This window comes from Apus apus, chromosome Z, assembly GCF_020740795.1.
Source record: "Apus apus isolate bApuApu2 chromosome Z, bApuApu2.pri.cur, whole genome shotgun sequence".
Classification (NCBI taxonomy): domain Eukaryota; kingdom Metazoa; phylum Chordata; class Aves; order Apodiformes; family Apodidae; genus Apus; species Apus apus.
This window is the reverse complement of record NC_067312.1, coordinates 50098432-50122918: the sequence shown is the minus strand read 5'-3', so window position 1 is coordinate 50122918 and position 24487 is coordinate 50098432. Positions and strand designations below refer to the sequence as shown.

At 38.7% G+C, this 24487-nt stretch overlaps 1 protein-coding gene across 1 annotated transcript in view; it reads right to left on the bottom strand.

The window, feature by feature from the left end:
• The window catches only part of MAN2A1 (mannosidase alpha class 2A member 1), a 98462-nt gene that overhangs the window by 59388 nt on the left and 14587 nt on the right, over positions 1-24487 (bottom strand). Inside the window, exons 2-4 of the mRNA XM_051643003.1 lie at positions 22488-22748; positions 16654-16798; positions 1319-1490 (exon numbers count right to left, since the gene is read on the bottom strand). Of these exons, the coding sequence (XP_051498963.1) occupies positions 1319-1490; positions 16654-16798; positions 22488-22748 (578 nt within the window). The remainder of the gene's footprint in view (positions 1-1318; positions 1491-16653; positions 16799-22487; positions 22749-24487) is intronic.

The following is a 24487-nucleotide window of genomic DNA, read 5'->3' as shown; positions in this document are numbered from 1 at the left end:
TATGTTTTTTCAACGGAACAGGAAAGAATGAATAGATGGAAAGTGAAATTTGTAATGCCTCTATGCAACAGAAACTACCAGCTCTACTGCATGTGCCACAACATCTGTTATTTTTAAATCAGGAAGAAGGCTATTTCACATATGGATCACAAAAATAAAACTGCATGTGCCACAGTACCCAGGGCCAATTGAGCAAGATGTCTAGACATTACACATTTCAAGCACTACTAATATCTCCCTGTCCTTGATCTACTTTTTAAAAATTGTTTTAGAGAGCTGATGGAAATTCAAAGTTTATTGTACCTGTAAAGGCTTCAGACCATTTGACTCATTGAAACGCCTTTCCAAAACAGGAAAAATAGTCTCCAGTACAGCTTCTGTCTTATATCTCTTTCCCCTGAAGAAAGGACTCAGTTCCTTAGTGACTATTATTATTTTCCAAGGGATCTTTTTCATGCCAAAAACCAAGAGCTGTGCTATAATACAGAGGTACTGTACATACATTTTTAAATAGTTTACTCTGTCATTCCCAAGATTTCCAGCATTACCTAACCTTTGTAGCTGTGAGGCTCTCAAGGCCTTAATTTATACTGCAACCCATGCATTTTGAAAGGGGCTTGAGAAGGAGGGCATCACAGAGATAAGCTAAGAATTGTTGGATCCTGTCTTAAACCAAAGTAAAAAAAAACACCACAAAATAAAACAAAAAAAAATTTGAAAATTTTAAACTATAGATCCTTACTTCAAGATTAGCCAAGCAGTACGCTTCTTGTCTCAACATCTAGGCAAACCTTTTGAATTGTGATTTTAAAAAGAACTTAGAAAAACAATGGTGTAGAGTATGTATTACCTTGCAATTTAAGCAGCTGTGTAGTTATAAAACACACACACACAAAACATTTACATATCAAAAAAACTTATTTCATAGCTGCATTATAACTGAAGAAAAAATTACCATACATAAAATAGCTAGTACAAAATATTTTTTATTCCATTGCCAAAACGTCAGTGTGACCTCAAATATAAAGCTTATTCTCACAACTCCTTTACAATTTGAATGACATCTTCACAGTTGTACATGGAAATTTTTAGTCCATTTTTTCAGCAACTCGGTAATTTGGTTTCACTTCTCTAAATATATTTTTATTTTGTAGCTGGAAAAAGACAAACCAAGCCCAGAAAATCAGAACTTGAGCAAGCTGGTTATTCAAGCAATTCTGCGTTGTAACAACTGAAATCTGAAGTTTACAGTATAGTCAAACATACAAAGTTTCAGAACATGCCACATGGAACATAAGAAATAGTTCAGTGTTCAAACCTTTTAACGGCGTCCTTTTTTTGGCTATCTATTCCATCCCACCATTTTGAAAAGTAAGAAATTTCAGACCACATAAACTTCCTTCGGTTGTCTTCTTGCAGTTTTATAACCATATTATTTAAGATATGCTGTGTCTGATCTCTGAAGTAATCATCAAAAGTTTTCAACCAACCTAAGAAAAAAAAAAAAGTTGCTTTCAACTGTATGAAGAGACCTGTCTTCTTCTCACTACCCACAATACCCACAAAAAGTGAAGTATTTTCTCAAGCTGAACTTTACACGCTGTGGACAGTTTGAAGTGCTAAAATCTCAAGAAGTTTGTTTTTACGAAGTTTAGATGTTTTAATTCTTTTATATAAATATATGGACTATTAGACCTTCTACTTTGACCCATAGTGTACTCAGGTTTAAAAAATTGTGGATTGTGGACTGGTGTTTTTAAGAACAAATTAAGTAGTTGGAAAGGAAGATGTGCATATCTGCAAAGTGATCTTCCCTGAGAATTTTGACAGGGGTTCCTCATCTCTTGTATCAGGAGGACTGTGCCATCTACTAATAGATCATCTTCCCTGCCCAAGTCCTATTCCCAACACACATCCCCAACACGCCCTAATTTTTCCCCCAATGTCTTATCTCTTGAGTCCATCACCCTACTTTGTGTAAAAGAATAAAGGAAAAATTCTTAGTAGCAGCATGTTACACCTACAGCTTAAGCAGAAAATTAAGATCCATTAATGGTATCCCACAGACCTTAAGGATAAAGAAATCATAGAATCATAGAATCATAGAATCCTAGGGGTTGGAAGGGACCTCGAAAGATCATCTAGTCCAACCCCCCTGCCAGAGCAGGGTCACCTAGAGTACATCACACAGGAAGGCGTCCAGGCGGGTTTTGAATGTCTCCAGCGAAGGAGACTCCACAACCTCTCTGGGCAGCCTGTTCCAGTGCTCTGTCACTCTTACAGTAAAAAATTTTTTCCTGATATTCATCTTAAACCTCCTATGCTCCAACTTGTATCCATTACTCCTTGTCCTATCACTGGTCATCACCGAAAAAAAGCTTAACTCCATCGTCTTGACACTCACCCTTTACATATTTGTAAACATTGATGAGGTCCCCCTTCAGTCTCCTTTTCTCCAAACTAAAGAGACCCAGCTCCCTCAGCCTTTCCTCATAAGGCAGATGTTCCACTCCCTTAATCATCCTTGTGGCTCTGCGCTGGACTCTTTCAAGCACTTCCCTGTCCTTCTTGAACTGAGGGGCCCAGAACTGGACACAATATTCCAGATGTGGCCTCACCAATGCAGAATAGAGGGGGAGGAGAACCTCTCTTGACCTACTAACCACACCCTTTCTAATACACCCCAGGATGCCATTGGCCTTCTTAGCCACAAGGGCACACTGCTGACTCATGGTCATCCTCCTGTCTACCATGACCCCCAGGTCCCTTTCACCTACACTGCTCTCCAGCAGGTCAGCCCCCAACCTGTACTGGTGCATGGCGTTTTTCTTCCCCAAATGCAAAACTCTACACTTGCTCTTGTTAAACTTCATCAGGTTTTTCCCCGCCCAAGTCTCCAGCCTGTCTAAGTCTCTCTGAATGGCAGCACAGCCTTCTGGTGTGTCAGCCACTCCTCCCAGCTTGGTGTCATCAGCAAACTTGCTGAGGGTACATTCTGTGCCCTCATCCAGGTCATTGATGAAGATATTGAACAACACCGGTCCCAGTACCGACCCCTGAGGGACTCCACTAGTCACAGGCCTCCAACTAGATTCTGCCCCATTGACTACAACTCTCTGACTTCTTCCTTTCAACCAGTTCTTGATCCACCTCACTGCCTGATCATCAAACCCATACTTGATCAACTTATCTACAAGGATGCTGTGGGAGACGGTGTCAAATGCTTTACTGAAATCAAGACAGACCACATCTACCGCTCTACCATCATCTATCCACCTAGTAATTTCCTCATAGAAGGCTATGAGGTTAGTCAAACATGACTTACCCTTGGTAAAACCATGCTGACTGCTCTTGATGACCCCCATCTCCTTGATATGTCTAGAGATAGTGCCAAGGACAAGTTGTTCCATTACCTTTCCAGGGATGGAGGTGAGGCTGACCGGTCTATAGTTACCCGGGTCCTCCTTCTTGCCCTTCTTGTAGACTGGAGTGACGTTTGCTATCCTCCAGTCCTCAGGCACCTCTCCTGTTACCCATGACTTACCGAAGATGATGGAGAGTGGACTAGCAATGACCTCCGCCAGCTCCCTCAGCACCCTTGGATGCATTTCATCCGGACCCATCGATTTATGGATGTCCAGATTATGCAACTGATCCCTAACCCAATCCTCATCTACTATGTCCTCACCTATCTTGACTACTTCTGGGGTTATATGAATCTGGGGCTCATGGGAAAAGCCTGCAGGACTAAAGACAGAGGCAAAGAAGGCATTCAGCACCTCTGCCTTCTTTAAATCCTCTGTCACCAGGGCACCCACCTCATTCAGCAGTGGGCCTATATTGCCTCTGGTATTAGTTTTGTTGGCTATGTATTTGAAAAAGCCCTTTCTACTATCCTTAACCCGACTTGCAAGGTTAAGTTCCGAGGAGGCCTTAGCCTTCCTAGTTGCCTCCCTACATTCCCTGACAACATTCCTATATTCCTCCCAAGTGACCAGCCCCTCCTTCCATGATCTATAGATTTTCCTCTTCCACTTGAGTTTCCCCAGCAGTTCCTTTTTTAACCACGCTGGTCTCCTAGCTCCCCTGCTAGATTTTCTACCCATTGGGACACACTGATGCTGTGCTTGCAAGAAGTGGTCCTTGAATATTGTCCAGCTATCTTGAGCCCCTTTACCTTCTAGCAAACAAAAAAGCAGTAAGCCCTGCAGCACATACTCAGCATCACTTATGAATGAGAGGCTTGTTAGCAATGACTGAGAAAATACATATATAAGTTGTACCTGTGTCCCTCATTAGAAAACATACTAGTGAGAGACACAAGGTAACAGAAAAAACAACTTTAACCATGTATCCAGACCTCATAATGCAGTCTTCAGTGAAATTCTTTAACCTCTTACTAATACCTTGTATGACAAAGTACATGCACCTTATTCCCTGAACCTGCAAGGGACATGATATTTGTGTAACTGGAAAAAAAGAAGCAGATTAGCTTCTGTGGCATATTCCTACTCTTCATGCCTGCTCTTCTTATGTTTGAGCAGCTTCATTCAAGGGCTTCCAAAGGGGACTCAGTAGCTGAGTATAAGGACGTATCACATACAACAGAGTAACTTCTGGAGAATGCAAGTGGTGTTTTACAACAGTCCTATAGCATCTATCTACATTTTAAGATTTTGTGAAAGCTGCCACATGATGTGAGGATTGTAGTCCACAGAAATATGAACACAGTGACTCCACTCTGATTTGCCATTTCTCATCTGCAGAGGTACTGCCATTCTAGTACAGTGCTGTTCTGGTTGTAAGATACAGAATTAGGTGGTTCTGGAATGAGATGATACTATTTCAAGGAAGTTATAAAAATTAGTATTAGAAAATAATTTTCAGTCTAATAAAATAAAATCACTATTATTGAGTAGTCTGAATATTGATTCAAAAAGGATGTATTATACTTTATTTTAAGGAAAAAAATAAATTATGTTCACCTTAGGTAGAAATGCAGACCTAATGTAATTTGACAATATGAACATTCTTTTCCAGTTCACAGGAAATTGTTAATTACATTCAAATAAAGAGTCTTATAATTAGGAATAATCATTAGACACTGTTGCACTCTTACTGCAATACTATTTTCTGGTTGCACTCTCACTTCGTAATGGAAATATTTTAATAAAGTATTCAGAAACAAATAAAACCTCCCTTTTTTACTTTGAAAATGAGGAAAGAAAACCATAATGCTACAGATAAAAAGTGCTACCTCAGTATCTTTTTATATTTATTTTTTTTAAGAGATGTTTAGCATCTAGAAAATCACCACATTGTAAGTTTCTGTCTGAACAGAACACTAGGGTCTAATCCAATCTATCCTTACAGGGGAAAAATACATTTTGTCAAGGCAGCTAATGTAAGAGCTTAAAAATGTGAACTTAGAACACACTTTCTTTAGAGGCAACAACTTAATACAACAATGTTGACAGTACACATTACACAAAAGTTTTATGAAGACAGAACAAAAAAGTAACAAAAAGGCCCAATTTATTTTTATTTTGTGCTCTCTTTAATCAAAATTTGTTATGACCTCTGCCTATATTGGTGGGTTTTTTTTAACAGAAGCTTTAAGTTAAAAGAACTGAGATCATATAACCAATCAATATTTTTCAAAGCTCATTTACTTTTTGACAAATCAAATATATGTCTTCCTGATGTTCACATAAAAAGATCAACATGTAGGAGACCAAAGGTTTGTGGCTTTTTACCAGGAACTTCTTTTGTGAGACAATACCACGCTAGCACACAACTAACAGGGGATGAACTAATACTATCCTATGTTTGTCCTATATAGAAATATATTAATAAATTATTTTAGCATATTTTTATATTGCAGTAATAAAAGCAAACTTATACTGACTTACTACCCTTACACATTCTTGAAAAACTTAATAAACCAACCTAAATAAAGAAGCACAGAGCTAAATTAAAAAGCAGCTGGCATAAAAATACATATTGATGTAGGAAGAGGAGTGTTATGATTAGAGGTAACTTTGTTTTAATATATTCCATTTACTAAACTGTGGAGGAAGTGTATACATGGTTAATTCACCAAGCTTAACACACTTCAGAAAGTCCTAGAGAATATTTACATGTATTCACAGAATTAGTTGCAAGCCAACAGAAAGTAATCTGAAATGTAATTACCATGCAACTGACAGAACTGAGTATTTCCAGTTTGAAAAGACAATTATAGAATCACAGAATGGTTTGGGTTGGGAAGCCCCATCCAGCCTGGCCCTCAACACTTCCAGGGATGGGGCATCCACAACTTCACTAGACAAAGTGTTTCAGTGTCTCATCATCCTCACACTAAAAAATTTCTTCCTAAAGTCTAACATAAATCTCCCCTCCTCCAGTTTTAATCCATTCCTTGTTGTCCTCTTGCTATAAATCCTTGTAAAAAGCCCCTCCCCCACTTTCCTGTAGGCCCCTTCAGATTCTGGAAGTCTGCTATGAGGTCTCCATGTAGCCTTTTTTATGTTGAACAACCCCAACTCTCTCAGCCTGTCTTCATAGCAGAGGCACTCCAGCCCTTGGATCATCTTCATGGCCCTTCTCGGGACTTTCTCCAGAAGCTCTATGCCCTTCTTCTGCTGGGGACTCCAGATTGGACACAGTACTCCATGTGAGGTCTCATGAGAGCTGACTAGAGGGACAATTTCCTCCCTTGACCTGCTGGCCATGCTTCTTTTCATGCAGCCCAGGACACGGTTGGCTTTCTGGGTTGCAAGTGCATGTAGTCGGCTCATGTTGAGCTTCTCATCAACCAACATCCTCAAGTCATTCTCCTCAGGGCTGCTCTCTATCCATTCTCCACCCAACCTGCAATCGTACTTGTGACTGCCCCATCTCAGCTGCAGAACTGTGCACTTGCCCTTAATAAACTTCATGACTTTGGCACAGGCCCACCTTTCCAGCCTGTCCCTCTGGATGGCCTCCCTTCCTTCCAGCATGTTGGCCACACAACACAGCTTGGTGCTGTCAGCAAAGCTGCTGAGGGCGCACTCAAATGCATTTAGACATCGACCAGTTGACCACAACTCTTTGAGTGTGACCATCCATCCAGTTCCTTAACCACCTAGTGGTCCATTCATCGAATCCACGTCTTTCTAATTTAGAGATGAGGATGTAATGCAGGACAATGCTGAATGCTTTGCCTATGTCCAGGTAGACTATGTAAGTTACTCTCCCTTTGTCCACTGACACTGTGACCCCATCGTAAAAGGCCACATAAAAGGTAGGATTTGTCCCTGGTGAAGCCATGCTGGTCACCACCAACTATCTCATCATTTTTTAAGTGCATTAGAAAAGCCTTTAAGAAGATCTGCTCCATGATTTTCTGGGCACAGAGGTGTGACTGAGTGGCCTGTAGATCCCCAGGTCTTATTTTTTTCATTCATGAAAATGGAAACTTCACCACCATCACTTTTCAAATACAATGGAAAGCAGATTTGCAACGCCATCCACCAGTTCCCTCAGCCACACATGGATCTCGTCAGGTCCCATGAAATTGTGCAGTTTCATGTTCTTTAGGTGGTCTTGAAACAGCTCTTCTTCTACAGTGGGTGAATGTTCCTTTTGCCAGTCCCTGCCTTTGCGTTCTGCAACCTTGCTGGTGAAGGCTGAAGCAAAGCAGTCACCTAATACCTCAGCCTGCGTGACCATGTCTCCTGTCTTTTTCCTGGAAGGGGGACTATTATTGTCCCTAGTCTTCCTTTTATCACTGATGTACCTGTAGAGGCTTTTATTGTTGTCCTTTATGTCCCTGGACAGATTTAATTCTATCAGCGATTTTACTTTCCTAACCTGATCCCTGGATGCTTGGGCAATTGCACTGTATTCCTCCCAGTCCTTGCTTCCACCCTCTCTAGACTTTCTTCTTACACCTAAGTGTGTCGAGGAGCTTCTTACTCATCCACACAGGCCTCCTGGCATTATTAATCTGCCTTCCTCTTTCCTGGAATGCATTATTTCTGAGCTTGGAAGAGGTGATCCTTGAACATTAACTAGCTTTCTTGGGCCCCTCTCTCCTCCAGGGGTGGTACTCTTATAAAGCGGATCCCTGAGGAGGCCTTTCTGCTCTCCTGAAGTCCACGGTAGTGACCTTGCTTTGCACGCCCATTGTTGCCCTAAGGATCCTGAATTCCACATTTTCATGGTCACTCCAGCCAAAGATGCCCTTAAGCTTCATGTTGTCCACCAGCCCATTCATGTTGGTAAGAACAAGGTCCAGCATAGGACTTTTTCTCATTGACTTCTCTACCACTCGGAGAAGGAAATTGTCATCAGTGCATTCCAGGAATCTTCTGGGTTCCCAGAGCATCTATTGCCGGCACTGGCCTCAAAGCTGTTGCAGTGGGATAGACTGAGGATCTCCTACCCTGGCAACTCCAGTTTAAAGACCTCTTTACTAAATTGGCAAGCCTATGGACAAAGATGCTCTCCCTTTTCTCTGAGAGATGCACCCCATCAGCCCCTAGGAGACCAGGTTTGTCAAAGCTAGTCCCATGGTCTTAGCAGTTGAAACCCTGGCTGTGGCAGTATGTCTGTAGCCATTTACTGATTATGCTCAATTTAACTGGCTATTTCAGTCCCCTTCCCTTTGATCAGAAGGATTGATAAGAAGAGTATCTGCACTCCTGAGGTCTTCACCACTGCTCCCAGGTTTCTGTAATCCTTCTTCATGGTCTTCAGATTGCTCCTGCCTGTATCACTGGTGCCCACATGAAACAGTAGGAGCAGGTATTAAAGTCAGGGGTACATAACAGTTTTGGTAGTCTTTTGGTGACAACCTTGATCGGAGTCTCCAGTAAGCAGAACTCTCTACAGTGTGTCTCAGTTCAGCAAATGGGTGCATTCATATCTCTCAGAAGCAGGTCTCTTACTATGATCACCCGTTGCTTTTCCTTGGTTGCACTGGTTGTTATATGGTGAGACAATAACTGGTTGTTATACAGCTGCCTGACTCAGCTACAACAACTTAACTAGTGCAACATGTTTTTCTACTTCAGTCTGAAGTACTGTGAAGTGGCTCCCTCAGGCTTTGAAAGACATTTCTTCCTTTTGCCGGTTTTTACCTTTGAAATCTTACATTCCTCTTCATTATTGACATCCCTCCTTTCTATACGTTCTGGTGGCCACAGGCTGTGGGTTCACTGCAGTCTGCATCTGGACCCATCTATCTTTTTCTCCCTCCCTGATGTTATGTAGCTCAGCCATCTGGTTGCAGGAGGTCCTCCACCTGGGCATCTTTTTCAGGCAAGTTTGCTACCTATCCTTACCCCATGTGAGATGTCTAGGCACTTCCCAGAGGCTGAAGGGGCACTTCCCACAACTTCTCCCTTTGATAGCTCTGTGTGGGTGGAGGCACCAGTTACTACCAGGATGGATGGTGCAGACCCCAGAGACAGAGCTGCATCTTAGCTCTCCCCATCAAGTACTTCCCATACCTAGTCCAACTGCCTGAACAGAGCTTATAAAAAGTTAAAAGCTGGTTATTAAGGGCATTGTCCAAATGCCTCTTCAACATTGACATACTAAGGGCATTGGTCACCTCTCTAAGAAGCCTGTTCCAGTGTTTGACCATACTTACAGTACAGCAATGTTTCCTAATGTTAAGTCTGAACCTCCCTTGACACAGGCTTTGAGCCATTTCCCATCACTGGATACCAGGGAGAAGAGATCAGCAGCTGCTTCTCCACTTCTCCTCCTCAGTAAGCTCGAGGGCAATGACGATGTCCCTCCATCTCCTTTTACCCAAACTAAACAAAATCAATGTCCTCAGCACTCCTCATAGGACATGCCTTCCAGCCCTCGCACCAGCTTTTTTCCCTCCTCCAGATCCATTCAAGGACCTTCATGTCCTGCTTAAATTGTGGGGCCCAGAATCGCACACGGTCCTCAAGGTAAAGACATACCAACGCTGGGACAATGCCCTCCTTTTCCTGGCTGATCATGCTGTGTTTAACTCACCTCAGGATGCGGGTTGCCCTCGTGGCTGCCAGGGCATACTGCTGGCTCCTACTGAGCCTACTGACGACCAGCAAGCAACCCCCAAAGCCTCTCTACAGGCCTGCTCTCCAGACACTCCTCTCCCAATTAATTCTTGTGTCCAGAGTTACTCCACTGTAGGTTCAGAACGTGGCATTTGTTTCTGTTAAATGTAATGCCATTAATAGCTCTAAACCTCAAGACTTACAGAGGTAGTTCAATTTTGCCCAGAACCATAAAGATTTTTTTCATGAATTATCAAAAGCTGAACAGAACAATTAATACATTAGTTTACAATTGCTAGCTGTGAATCTATTACTACAGACTACCACATCACATTTCTTATTTTACATCTCAATCTCAAATACCACGTAAGAATCTAATATAACTCAAGTTCATTCTTACCCTTAGCCACAAACTAGGACTTTGTTCCCAAGTTGAAATAAAATGTTTACCAGTGTATTTACATCAGGAAACTTCCAATACAAATACAGCTGACATATAAAAAAAGTGTAATAACTTAAAGCTGGAATAACCAAAATATGCAAATAGCAGCATATAAATATGCTAATAGCAGCAAAGTAACACTTATTGGTTTAACTCTCCATAGGTACCTCTGTGTATAAAAATGTAAGCAAGAGAAATAATACTGTCTTTACTGTCATTATGTTAGTCTCAACTTGATAAATACTCAGGATTTTACCAGCTACTCTCATTTTCTACCAGCACATGTTAGAAATAGATGGTACACATTCTAAAGCTGCTTGCCTCGCTCATGTTTGTCCTCAAAAGTATAGAAATTTGTGTTTTTCTTTTCCTCCTCCAGAGATTCATCAGCATCATACAGTTGTCCTTTTTTACCTTCCCTCCCCCCCACTTTAAAAATGTAAATTTTCTGGGGTCTACATGTCCAAATGTCAATGAAACCAAATGCAGAAAGTCCTGAAGCATTTCATCAACCAATTTTCCACTACTACACTTTCCAGTCCAATTTCCTTTTTGAAGCTCTATCAGCTCCTTGTACTACAGAAAAGAATTCCTGTGTCTCAGCAGAATTAAGACACACTTGTAGAGATACAGACAAAGTTACAGGACAAATTCAGAAAATAAGTTGACACATCAGAATTATTCAAAGTAACCTAATTGAGTAAAAGCACTTTACAATTTGATCATGACAAGAATGACAAATTAAAGCTGAAAACATGAAACCATTGCTATGTTTGAGCATTTGAGCACTGTTTACATGTATCTGCAAGGCTGTTGGATTTTATTTTTTCTTTACATTGGTACTTCTTTTGTCTTTTGTTTTAAAATTAGCTGTTGAAATGAAACAAAAAATATTTTTCAATTGCTTACTACCAAAAGCCACCTTCCAGTTGTTATCCCATACCTCACGTGAATAAGCTGATCCATAATGAGAGTCAAGGTATTTGCTTTAATATCCAGTTCTGTGCAGAAAAGGTGATGTTGTACTGAGCAAGCTTAGCTTCCCAAAACATAAGGGCTACTTTTATACACAGAAGCATGCGTGATTACCTTATTTCTAATTATATTCTATCACAGTGCCTAAAAATGCTGAAAGACTAACTGCCTTTGTGTTAGTAGGGGTTCCTCTAGGCTATGGGTGGCATTTTAGTATGCTAGTAGTACACGGATATGCTGATGCCACGTTAGTACAGTGAGTCCAACTAGTCAGTGTTTTCTACCTAGTGCTCAAGGGTATAACCAAGGTAAGTTATAGGTAGTACTCCTTTCCATCCCTTTCATCTGTATTGCAGGCCTGTTCCCTACCTGGGATGTGTTTTTCTTTAATTCTTGCTGCTACAGTGTTAAGTAAGCTATTGTTTTATTCTGTGTGTCTCTGTTCTCTTTTGTATGATTTTTCCCAAAAGTGTTACCAATTTTTATTGATAATCAGCATCACAGGACTTAAGGGGAAACACGTCCTCAAAAAAATGTCTAGTTTTTCGTGAAATCTGTTTTAATGCAGAGGAAGATCTAGTAAATGTCTGGATGTTCTGGCGTGAGCCAGGATAAAGCTCCTTTTACTTTCCTTTTACTGATTTATTTTTTTTCCCTTCAGTAAGCTCTCTTTTAACTAGCAGCAAGTGTTCCAGCTAGTGGACTGATAACACTGGAATGTTTATGTTACTGCTGAGACTCCAAGCTTGCTTCTTAGCTCTGCCACTACAGATGCTACTGGGACAGAAGAGGCGTATCTGTAATTAGATGGACAGCAAAAGTGGCCAAAAATATTCCATGGTTAATTCATAAACTAAACACTGGTCTCAGCAGCAATGTGTGGGCGTGGTGGGGGTGCATTCTCATCTCCCCTCTAAGACACGGTCCCGCAGCGGCCGCTCCTCTGTGAGAGGCAGCGCCACGTGTGACCCTCGGGCTCATCCAACAGCCCCTCCAGACTGGGGGAAGTCGCGGAAGCACCTGACAGCCGGTAGCCCCCCCGGCATCGGCTCGCAACAGAAACGTAAACAATAAAATTTATGACCAAATTAAATAAAACCATTGAATTTCAGCTAGTAACACATAGCTTTCCAAATAAAAGCAACTTCTTTGCAGTAAAATCAGTGAAACTCCAGATTTTGGATTTTTAAAGTGTACACCCGAGTTAGTAAGACAGGCAATTTATTTTTACAGTTATACTTAAATCTCAACTAACCAGTTCCTGGAAGAAGACACAACTAAGTAACTGTTTTGATAGCTAAGGAAGTAAAAAAAAAATCATAAACTGACAGAGGATGTTTTAGTTCTTAATTATATCCATGTTTCAGATAACACATGATGTCACAACAGTAAGTTTTTCTCAAAAGCAATAAAAATAATGGATATGTAGCCACAAGTTCATACCAGTGCTCTGAGGACCTGAGGCTTGGTATATGTATTTAACTTATCACACACAGGCATAGTTTAATGACAACAATGCAAATACTAGAAATAAAGCCAAAAGCTAGGTTTTAACTTACATTTTATTAGGTAAAATTACACATGAAAAAATATGGCATTAGTAACTTTGTAGATTCAGCAATATTAATAAAAAATCCCTTATTTTAAGATTTAGAATATAAACAACCATTTTAAATTTAGAAATCTTACATTATCGTTATATGATGTCAAAACTAAATAGAGCAAATACACAAGTTAATATTTTACAGATGTTTCTAAAATAAACTTCAGTGCTAATTTTACCAAAAGGATGTATCTACAATAAAGATGAATGGCTCATTGCCCAAGTTTCTTGAGAAAAACTGATGTCTCTCAGGTAAGGCTATTTCAAAATTAAAACTAAAAGCAGTCAAAGAATGTTTTCTGTTTGACATAGTATAAACCAGAGTAAGACAGGAAGCCACCTGGGACATCCCTGTGTTAAAGCATTCAGTCTGCCTGAGAAGATAAATAGAAGATGAGTCCCTTGTTCCCCAAAAATATTGTCTGAAATAGTCATTTAAGTAGAAGCAGAGACACCAATATTAAAAAGGTTAAAAAGTGTATTTACTTTTCCAATGTCATACAACTTTTAAAAGATCTCTGCTCAGTGGACCACAAGAATCACTTCATATTTATCACATTTAATTTCACAAGCACAGCTAAGAACTCAACTGACTGCACATTCCACCAAAAGTAAAATGTCATGAACCATGAAGTACTTCAAAACTTGTAATTACACTTCTTATGTCTAAGACTTACACAATGCAAATTCTATTTCTGCTTCGTATATATCAAATCTGCTTCACTCATAACCAAGATGAGAAGAAATTTTTTACTGATCTGCAATTAAAAGTGTGCTCTCTGTAACAGTCCTCTCAATATTCAGTGTAACTGCTCTGATTACTTTTTTCTCCAGACAAAAGAAAAAAACTTTCACTAAAAGTCACCTCATACATTACACAGAAATAGAGAAGTTAGCCAAGAATAGAGCACAGATTTCTGTAATTCAGCATGTCAAGAAAACTTGTCAGCTGTCTAGTTTGCCATACTACTCCTAAATCTCATCTTCCCCTATAATAAAAAAAAACCACACCAGGTGTTGTTCACTATTCAATATGTATTTTCTAGTCTTCACACGTTCTTTTTAGAAAACAATGTATAATGCTGCAGTTTACAAAAAGAAAAACAAAAGAGAAAACTACTAGAAAAACAGTAGTGACTATGACTTGGTTTATCTTCCTACTAAAACACAACATGAACACTAAACAGTAAACTTTCAATTTACAGTCCAAAACTTCTAAAGGTAAAGTTTTCAGATGTCACTCAACCGGCCTTTTTTCTTTTCTGCTTCAGCTTGTTCTCATATTTTGGTGGGTCAGACAACAGTCTTGTTAAAAAAGACTGTATATACACTCCACTCCATGGTGTATTAACAGCATCAAAATTTATGCTTAAGTTTTCTTTTATCTTAACACTGCAATTAACAGTATTTATACTTTATCTGTCTGGGAAGCTTCGTAATTCTGGTAACCCAAACTTTTTTTGGAGGGGATGGAAGGGGGTGGGGTGTTCAGTTTTTTTGGTGGTGTGGCTGTATTTTATTTGGGGCTTCTGGTTTGTTGTTTGGGTAGTGGCTGGAAGAGTGTTTGGCTGGGGTTTTTTTTACTTGTTTCTTTGGGGGGTTTTGGGCAGGTTTTTTGCCTGGGTTTTTTTGATGTTTCATTAGTTTTTTTAAACACAGACCAAGAACTGAAACCTGACAGAGAAGAATGCCATACACAGAAATTGCTTCTAGACCTGGAGAAAACAATCTTGCTATTTGACCTTCCAAAAGAAGACATTAATTTCCAGCACTGTTGCAAATACATAGTGAAGCTCATGACATTTCTCACTGACTGAGCTTAGTAACTTGCTATCTTAATTTCAAGGCTAATAAGAGATCTGTCAATCTTCCCAACATTTTTACTATTGTTGGGACCCTTCTCATAGGAGCAATATAGAGCTATTCAGTCTGCTAGCCCCAAAAGAAACAAATCCAAAAGTCTGGAGGCTCTGATGAAGCCTCTTCCAGGATAACCTGATATTGATAGCCTTTGGTATAGGACAACTGAGCCAACAGCAGCCTCAAGACTGCATGACTCACCTGGCATACAGTGAGGGAGAATGTAACTTGTAGTGACAGTTGTTTGAATCTACCAAATAATCTTGATGCAAAAAGGCATCCAGTGACTTCAATATCCCAATTTCTTAGAATATGAGTGTTAAGTGGGCCATTTTTTGTAAGAACTACTAGTGGTACAGGATGAATCAAACACGAGATTAGGGCACCCAACACCAAAGTCTGTTAGACGTAAAAGGTGCTGACTATAAAAAATTCACCACAGCTGATTACAGAAGGCAAGACAAGAAACCAGATGTGAAGAAGAATGTAGGTTAGAGATCAGAGGTTAGCTCCAAGGAGTCCTTCTAGAATGGCAATGGAACCTGGTTAATTCTGCATAGAGTTGTGATGCAACAGGCCAGGCACCACAGAGTAAATAAGCCAAACATACTCTGTTTTGGAAGACAGGTACAGAAGGACTGTAAATAAAATACAATGGGGTTTTTTAAAGGCTAAAACCAAAATTACTAAAACCTGTAGGAAGAAAAAAAAGTCCAAACCAGTGCCAGAACACTGAGCTCCTACCAAGCCTCATTAATTGAATGGACATCAGTGAAGTTTCTGCAGGGCTCTTCTCAGCTCCCCTCAGGACATTCCTCTGCAGCTCCCAAGGCTTGTGCTCCTGTAGTGCAACCTCAACCTGCACTGTGCAGGCAGTCTATGTTCAATCCAGCTAAAATAATGTCAGGACAGATGTGACTCTAGGCAACTAGCACATAGCAGGATGCTAACTGCCTTCCCCCAATTAGGATAGGATCCTACTGGTTTAAGCAGAAAGAAGAGAGAGAGGTAAAATCCATACCCATTATAATAAGAACTAAGAGAATGATAAGTTTGGTACATTCCTTTAGGATAGTTTCATTAGATGACTGCAGAGACTGTGATTTTCTTCTAGGAAAGTTTTCAGAACAAACACAGAGAAAATAAATGGACACAGGTTTAAAGACAGTTCTGCAAGAAGGCAGATCAAGGTTTATACCGTCCTTATTTTCTCTGAATATTTTTACTATGTCCATACTTAATATTTTAGCTGTCCTAACTGGACAATGCAGTTCCTCCAAATTCCAGTGTCCATTTTCTTCGAAAATGCTAGATGCAAAGAAAAGCCACTTATGTTAAAACTACTGTTATCTTACCTCACTCAGAACCATAGTACTTGAAATAAATTAAATTGTAAGTGTAGTAAAGTTCACACAGTAGTAAAGTTTAAAATTGCTGACATTGTGGCTTTCCACAAAAACAAGAAGCTTCATCACCTTATGATCTGTGTCCATGTACCAGGAGTATACCACAGCAGTACAATTCACTGCTTTTTGGTGTATTTGGAAGAAGTGAAATTATGTAAGTATACTAGAGATTTCAGTTTAAATCCAGACTTTATATTATTCCACTAGAGATTGGGGGTGCACACAAAACAGTAAAGCAAGTCAAACGTAAAACTAAATAGAAATAGCAACATATTTCTTAACTCAAAAGCCTCTTGATACCCAAAACAATTAAAATATTACCTGGGTCATTATGCGAGTGAGGCACAACAAAAACTTGAAGCGGTTCACTGTCCCATTCATTTTCATTGTATGTGATATCAAATCCTTGTTTCCACACACCACCATCTGGATTATCGAAAGGAAGAATGTCGTAGACATCTAACATCTAAGAAAAGAGGAAAAGGCATATAAAACATTCATGAAGACAGTTCTGCTATTAAAAACTGAAGCAGTCTTCATAAAAAGTGGATCAAGCTTGTTCACTGCACAGAGAAAGATGAAGTGTCAATGAATAGAAAACTGGCAAATGACAGCAAGTTTCAAGTCACACTAGAACACCCAAGACAGCTGGCAGGAAGAGGAGCACTTGGCAGGCCATGTTCTGAGCAAAATGAAATTCAAGAGATAAACATTAGGATTAAGAGCTTGAAGTCCCAAAAATCATGACAGCTCACAATGGCATTGGGGCAGGAGGGCAGACAGAGGATTATACACAATAGCACAACATACTAAATAAGGGAATGCGGAAGATGAGGACAAACTAAGCAAGCACTAAGAACACATGACAACATGAGAGATTGTGGCAAAAGTCGAACTCACAAAACAGGAACTGAAAGAAACTATGAAGGAAAAAATATTCACAACTATAGAGTCAACTGCTTTAACAAAACTCTTTATGTATTTACTGTCGCCCAGTACACCAGTTACACAAAGACGGACATATTTAACTCATCAATGCAAATAAGAATGTTACAGGTAAATAAAGCAACTCTAGATTTACTTAAACAAGTTCCTATGAACTGTAGATACCAGCAGATGCCTTCAAAGAGAATCTTCGAATGTGAATTTGGACTGAAGTTACCACATCCAACTCTTCTTATTTTTATTTTTTATGCTCTTTATCTGCTTTTAGAAAAGAAGGCAGGCTTTATGAGCACAAACTACTATCTGGACAAGCCTTTTATTTGGACTACAGTTTAATGTAAACATTAGTTTAGTTCTAACCCCATGTTAAAATATGGCCTACAGGAGTAATTTACTACATGAACACCACAAGAGTGAAAACTTTGGAGTTGTACAATGGTTTCTGTCCTTCTACGAAACTTCAGAAAAATACAGACTTCTGAAACAAACATCTAACTACAGAAGTCTAGGTCTTGTGTTGGATCTTCTTGTCACATCACTACTTAACGAGGATTGCTTCCACATTTGGACAACACTGCTTAATGGAAAGCAAAGGTGAAATACTGGCACATCTATGCACTCCGTATGGCCAGCTTGAAGGGACCAAATAAGGTTTACAATGAAAGTTGCCTAATACCATATTTTCTTGCTTTTCTGAAATGTGATTTTGAGAAACTAGTTCTTCTGTGAAATGCAACCTTCTGAAGAAAATTAAATGCAGTCTGTAAATTTGTCAGCTACCAATGAATGACCTTGAGACTGATAAGCTCTTAATGTTTTAACCACGAAAACACATTAAAAAGCAACAATTCATGGAATTGTCCACATTTCTATGAGTTTTTCTCATAGATGAAGCCTGAATTTCACAAGTAGCTTTCTGCAGTCTGCAAGATACCAATTTTTATAGTTCGTAATATAATTTTCCCCTAACATCTATTACTTTACAGTTATCTTAAACCATGCTCCTGTGATTACAAGCTTAAGAGCTAAAAACTGCAATTCAAGAAACGGATCTTGGAATCTTAAATCAACAGGTTTCTGAAATAACTGGCACAATGACCTGATCCATCAACTAGAGGGGTTTTTGCCTGCCAGGGGCGTGGATGCAAGATGTTTTGGAGAAATTGTCCAAGACTGTCCAACTTGCAGACTACTGCCCTTTACCAATGATAACATCAGTGGCAACCCAGACCGCATGAAAAGTGACTGTAGAGCTCTAGGGCTAGCAATCAAGGTCATAGACACTCAGACTGTAACTTCTTCAAATTCCATCAGTGAAGGGTGGGGTGTGACACAAGGACAATGTGATAGTAAAGGTCAACGATAGGCCTCAGAGCTGATGCTGGCAACAGGTTTTGTGTTTCTGTGACTATGGGACCCTGTTTGCAGGTCCATGTCTGCTTAAGACAGAAGAGATCCAAGTAAGTGGGGCAAAGGCATCTTTGCCAGGAGGATTGCTGAACTGTAAAGGGAAGTTTTTAGCTTGGAATAAAAGGCAAGGGAGAGAGTTACCAGCAGTCTTGTGAGGGAGAGATTAACAGAAGTAATGTGACATGAAAGGATTTTAAAAATAAATAAACAAACAAGTAAATACATTAATCAACAAAACACAGCTTAAGTAGGGTAACCGACAGCATTTGCATGTAAACAAGGAGGTGACTACAAGACACAATTACAGAGAAATTCCCAAAAAACCTTCTGGGAAATCAGCATGCTGAGATGTCTCTCGAAGTATACAAACCATGAGGAATAAAAAGGATTAATTAAAAGACCCATGTGCAGTTACATGCCTCTGATTTTGACAGGATTATGGTGGGATGAGTAATGACTGTAAAGTTCCAACAGAGGGGTATGAGGTCTTGAGGAAAGACAGATCAGAAAGACAAGGAGACACGCAATTCGCCTTTATGTGAGGGCGCAGCTGGTATGCATGGAGGTCTTCTGGCAGAAGGATGAGAAGCCACCTGAGATGAAAAAGCATATCAGTATGGTGACATCATAGTGGATGTCTGCTATAGGTCATCTGACCAGAAACAATAACAGGATGAGGGTCTCCACAGAAAGGTTACATGCTGCAAGTCAAAAAAGGGTTCCAAATTATCTAGTCAGTAACAAGCAAAAAAGGCTAAAGACAAATATTTCCCTGACATGCATTAATTTCATTTCTAAGTACAAGATACTGATATAGTAAGCAAAGACTTTGTAAAAACAGTTGAGAAATGGAAATTGAAAAACTATGCTGCCTCTCCATTATGGCTGCTTCAGAAGACAGGCTGTTACAAGCTTTTCAAGTAAAACATTTGAAAATTCATCAGTTCTCTGTTTTCTATACAAACTTATTCTTTCTCTACATTGCTGGACTCAAATTGCTAAAATAATGTGTGTCAGTAAACATCACAGCATTTACTCCAGTGAACACTAAAGTACTGTACAGAAGAAATACAAGTATAGCTTGTCCCTCTTTAGGCCACCTTTTTAAAGACTAATTCATGTCTCATTTTTAAAAGGAGCAACATTACTAAGTAAATGTTAGATGCTTCGGTAGTTGAAATGGATAAGAGAGGATACACTTCACCACATTAGTTAAAAGACATCCCAGCTCAACATGACAGCCATTGAGAATTCTCTCTTTTCTGAGCACAAATTCCAGATGTTTCTTGATCTACTGACCTAAAAAAGCATCAGTTCATAACAATGTTTAATGCAGAGTTCTTAATTTTGTTGGTTTTCTTACCTAGCCTCATTCTTATCTTTTGAAAAAAGTACACATTAGTCTTCTATTAATCTGCATTATATTAGTTCTCAATTCAGTGTTATTTTTCAGTGGCCAGCTCTACTACAATTTCCTACCTACTTACAGACATCACAAGTAACAAGGTGTAGAATTTCTTGATTTACAATTCCTCCATGAAAAAAGCCTTTAGGTATTCTACGCAATGATCTTTTGGGTCTCATATTATTAGTAACTTGTTTTGTCCAATTTATGCAAAGAAAATACATTTCTCTGAGTAGCAAGCCCTGGTAATACTTCTCACTGAAGTAACACAAGGGTTTTTAATCCATATTTTAATGCATTCTCAGTCTGATTTCTCCATTATGGGAGGGTACAACCAACTCCCATAATTTATCCACTGAAGCCTCTTTTGCCTTCATTCTCACAGGGGTTTTTATCCAAACACTATGTCTCACCTACATTAGTACTCCTTTTTAGTCTCTCACTTTATTCTCATACACACACTTTAAAAGACAAACATAGAAAAGGTAAGGTCTAAAATGGTGGGTTTAAGTTAACATTTATGAACAGCAGGCTAACTAACATTCTCAAGGTGTTCTAGAATTTAAAATACAACAAAAAAAACAATGCTCCAAATAATATACTCAGAATTTCTCAGTCTTTATAAATAGAAATCTGTAAGAAAATAAATTAACTGAGTTTGTAGAGTTCACCAGGCATAGAAAAGTATTAAACAGTAAAACTGTACTCAAACACAGTAATTTACATCAGCTTGTTAACATGGTGTTACAAGAATTCTGCTAAAGGCAAGGTCTTAAATTCCATAACTGAAATGGAGGTCAGACTTGAAGAATGAGAAACTGCATACAGAAGAGGTATTAAAATGACTTAATGATGATGGTGGGTAACTTGCTGAGTATTAATGCAATGAAACAAGGAACACGAGAGCCCTCTCTCCTTATGCAAAACAAGGAAAGAAAGTGTGCCCAGGGAAAGAGTATTAAGAATATTCCCTGCTATATTTGTTGCTTACGTAAATGCATATAGCCTTGAAAGTCAAGCAGTTTAGCTACTACAGCCTACTATTAGGTAGGCAGGTAATTAGCTGATAGTTGGTACATGTTCTGACATTCTGCAAATGTGAAGCCAAACAGGGGAACAGTTTAAGCAAACATGTTTTATTTTCCATTCAGAACAGGCTAACATGTTTTAAGCCAAAACATTTTTCCTCAAAACTCTCAATTCACATTTTCTTCAACTTATATCTAATGCACCTAAAAAGAGCACATCCCTTAATATAGTAACAAAATCTATGAGGAATAATCTGCTTACAACCTGCTAACTTGAAAATGTTTGATCAAAGGTTCACATGTTTTACTTTCTTGCCCAGAAGTCCTAACGTACAATAGAAACATGAAGAGTCAGATATTGCCTTAAAAAAACCCAACACCTTCTTTCTCTGTAAAAGATATATTAAGGTGCCACCTATCCCTGCAGAGCTTAAAGGTATTATGAATGATATATCAGAAGTTACAATGTTTCTAATATGCGTACTTATTCATCTTAAATATACTGCCTTTCTCATGCAATAGAAATACCTTCAATTCTAAAATGAGAAAGCTGGCCTTCAAAATTTAATCTTTGCTTTAGAACACTATGAATATTTATAGTAGTCCCACAAGAGTCTCAAAAAAAAGTACAGATCACAAACTTCAGACAACACTCTCAGTGCTCATGAAACACTCCATTAAAACTGAATGTATACGAGGCCACGAACTCCCAAGCATCACCAGAAAGCAAAGTAAATTCAACTTGAAGTCTTTGAGTTTAAAAACTTCAACCCCATTGGTTCATGTCAATCAGTCAACAAGGTACACATTTCTCTTTTCTGATCAAAGTGCATATATAAACTGAAGACAAAAGAATGCTGAAATACAGAAGAGGAATTCAAAAGGGAACACAGTACCTGAGGTTTTTTATTATTATTACTTCTTGAAAGCTATTTACCTCTCCATCAAGACCCACCTACATATGTCCCTAGAATATAAAAACTATTTAAATCAGGACTATCCACTATTTCCAGTTTATTTTTCATCGATTTTACAAAAATTTGTGGAAACTGAAAGAAACTCTCAAATTCTTCCCAAAGAACTGATAGTACTGGACAATAATCTGAGTATAATCAGTGTCTTGCTTTTGGCTTTTTAAAGAATATTCAAGCTTTCTCAAATGTTGGCTCTTTACAACCACTATACAATTTCTAGAAAGGTTAAAACGGGTAAAAAGGAACACAACAGTCACTTAAACAATTCTATTGAATCTTAGATTAGAAGCCTAGTACGAAGCTTTTGCCAGTAATTAGGCATTTTCAGAATTAAAAGGTAATGACAGCTAATTCTGACTCCTGCAGAGTAAAAGAGAAAGACAAACTGCTTACCTGTACACCTGAACCATGACTTCCACTTTTTGAAGCAAATAAACAATCCTCAGAATCAACTGCAAGTAAAACCGATGCAGAAGGAAAGAGCTCAGAGACAGATCCTCGACTGAAGTTTATAGCCTCCGGATTTTTTTGACCATCCTTCACTGATTCACTGAGGTTGACCACAGAATCTCGAATGTTTGAAATAATCTCATTATTTTCTGCCAACAGGCGTTCTAAATGATCAATTTTTTCTTGCAATATTGAAAGCTGACCCTGAAAAAAAACCAAACAGGTAAAGTTTAGTTATTTCTCAGACCAATTCTTGACAGAATTTTAAAAATAAATACCAATTTCACAACGGAACATGATCACACACAAAAAAGCAAGTAAAACTTTATTCTATAATTTATGTAAAGCAAGCTAATAAAAAACCTGAAGTAACATTAAACCTTCTCCTTTCATTATAAGGGATAAGAGCAGAAGTTACATTTTCCACTGTAAGCTTGCATCTGCATCACAAGATGTCATCAGTGATAGAAAGATCATCATTAAAGGGTCATAGTGTTTCAAGTACCAATTACACCAACTTCCTTGTTTTTTCATGTCTTCCATAGATTTGGAAAATCTGATCATTTACTATCACATTAGTATATCAAAGAGAAAGCCATTTTTTAGAAAGCAGTCACATAATTATGATAGAGAGAATGTATACATTCAAGGTTTTTTCTGTACATGTAACATAGTATTGCAATAAAAACTGAGTTTCTTCTTTTCAGCTCAAACTGACAGCCCTTTCAGCCAGGTCATATTCCATTGCCAAACAACAGGATTTCATAGATTACTCTAGCATGCACTGTAAGAAGAAAGATTTAGATTAACATCAAAGTGAATTGAAAAAAGTCAACAGATCTCCTTAAGCAAGTCAGATGAAGAGACAGATACCACAAAGCAATTTCCTAGCATCTAATCACTATATTGTTGGAATGCAGGAGGGAGCACAGCAGAACAAGATACCTGGAAATGCTAGTGACCTCTCTGTATTGGCCACTCCTTCCAAATGATTTGAGGTATGCTTTTTTTTCAGGCATACAAGTGTTAAATTTTACAAAATGACAAAATACCAGATTATTTTAATATGTTTTTAGGAGTATTATGTTTTAACAGTAGTTTCATTCCTACCTCAGACTGACTTCAACATTTAACAACTAAGAAAAGAGAACAAAAAAGTCAGTCATTTTGCATTATTAAAGTTGTAGTCAGATGCCAAAGTTATTTTTCAGGAAGCTATCATCACAACAAAACCCACTCCAGATTCATTGGTTCTAACTTGAAATTAGGTAGATTTAGATATAGATACAAGGAAGAAATTGTTTACAATGAGGGTGGTGAGACACTGGCACAGGTTGCCCAGGGAAGTTGTGGCTGCCCCTTCCTGGAAGCTGTCAAGACCAGGCTGAATGGGGCTTGGAGCAAACTGGTTTATTGCAAGTTCCTGGTTAATTGGGCAGGGATGCCCATGGGAGGGGGATCAGACTAGATGATTGTCCCTTTCAATGAACAACTAGATGAAAGGTCCCTTTCAACCCAAGCCATTTTGTGATTCACATTTCCTCACTACATTCAGCACAAATAACACTGGATCAGTAGACCTATGACCTAAACCTATGACCTAGACTCTGTGACCTAAAATTTAATGACAAGTAAAACTTTTCCTAGCATCAATGTCTTATTTTTCAAAGTAATATAGAATAATACTAGAAACAATTTCTGTACATGGCACCTTTTTCCCCTTTGACAATTACGTACTTGAGGTCTGTGACTTATCCTTTTAAGGAACCAACTGCTTTCCTCAATATTGGGTTAATTCCAGCTTCTCTAGTAGTATGCAAATTATTAAGTCTCCTTTCTAAATTGATGTGAACTGTCTTTTAAGTTCAGATTGAGAAGTCTGCAGGAATCAAAAAACCACCCTTATTAAGAGATTAACAATCAGCCCTTTAGATTCTACTAAA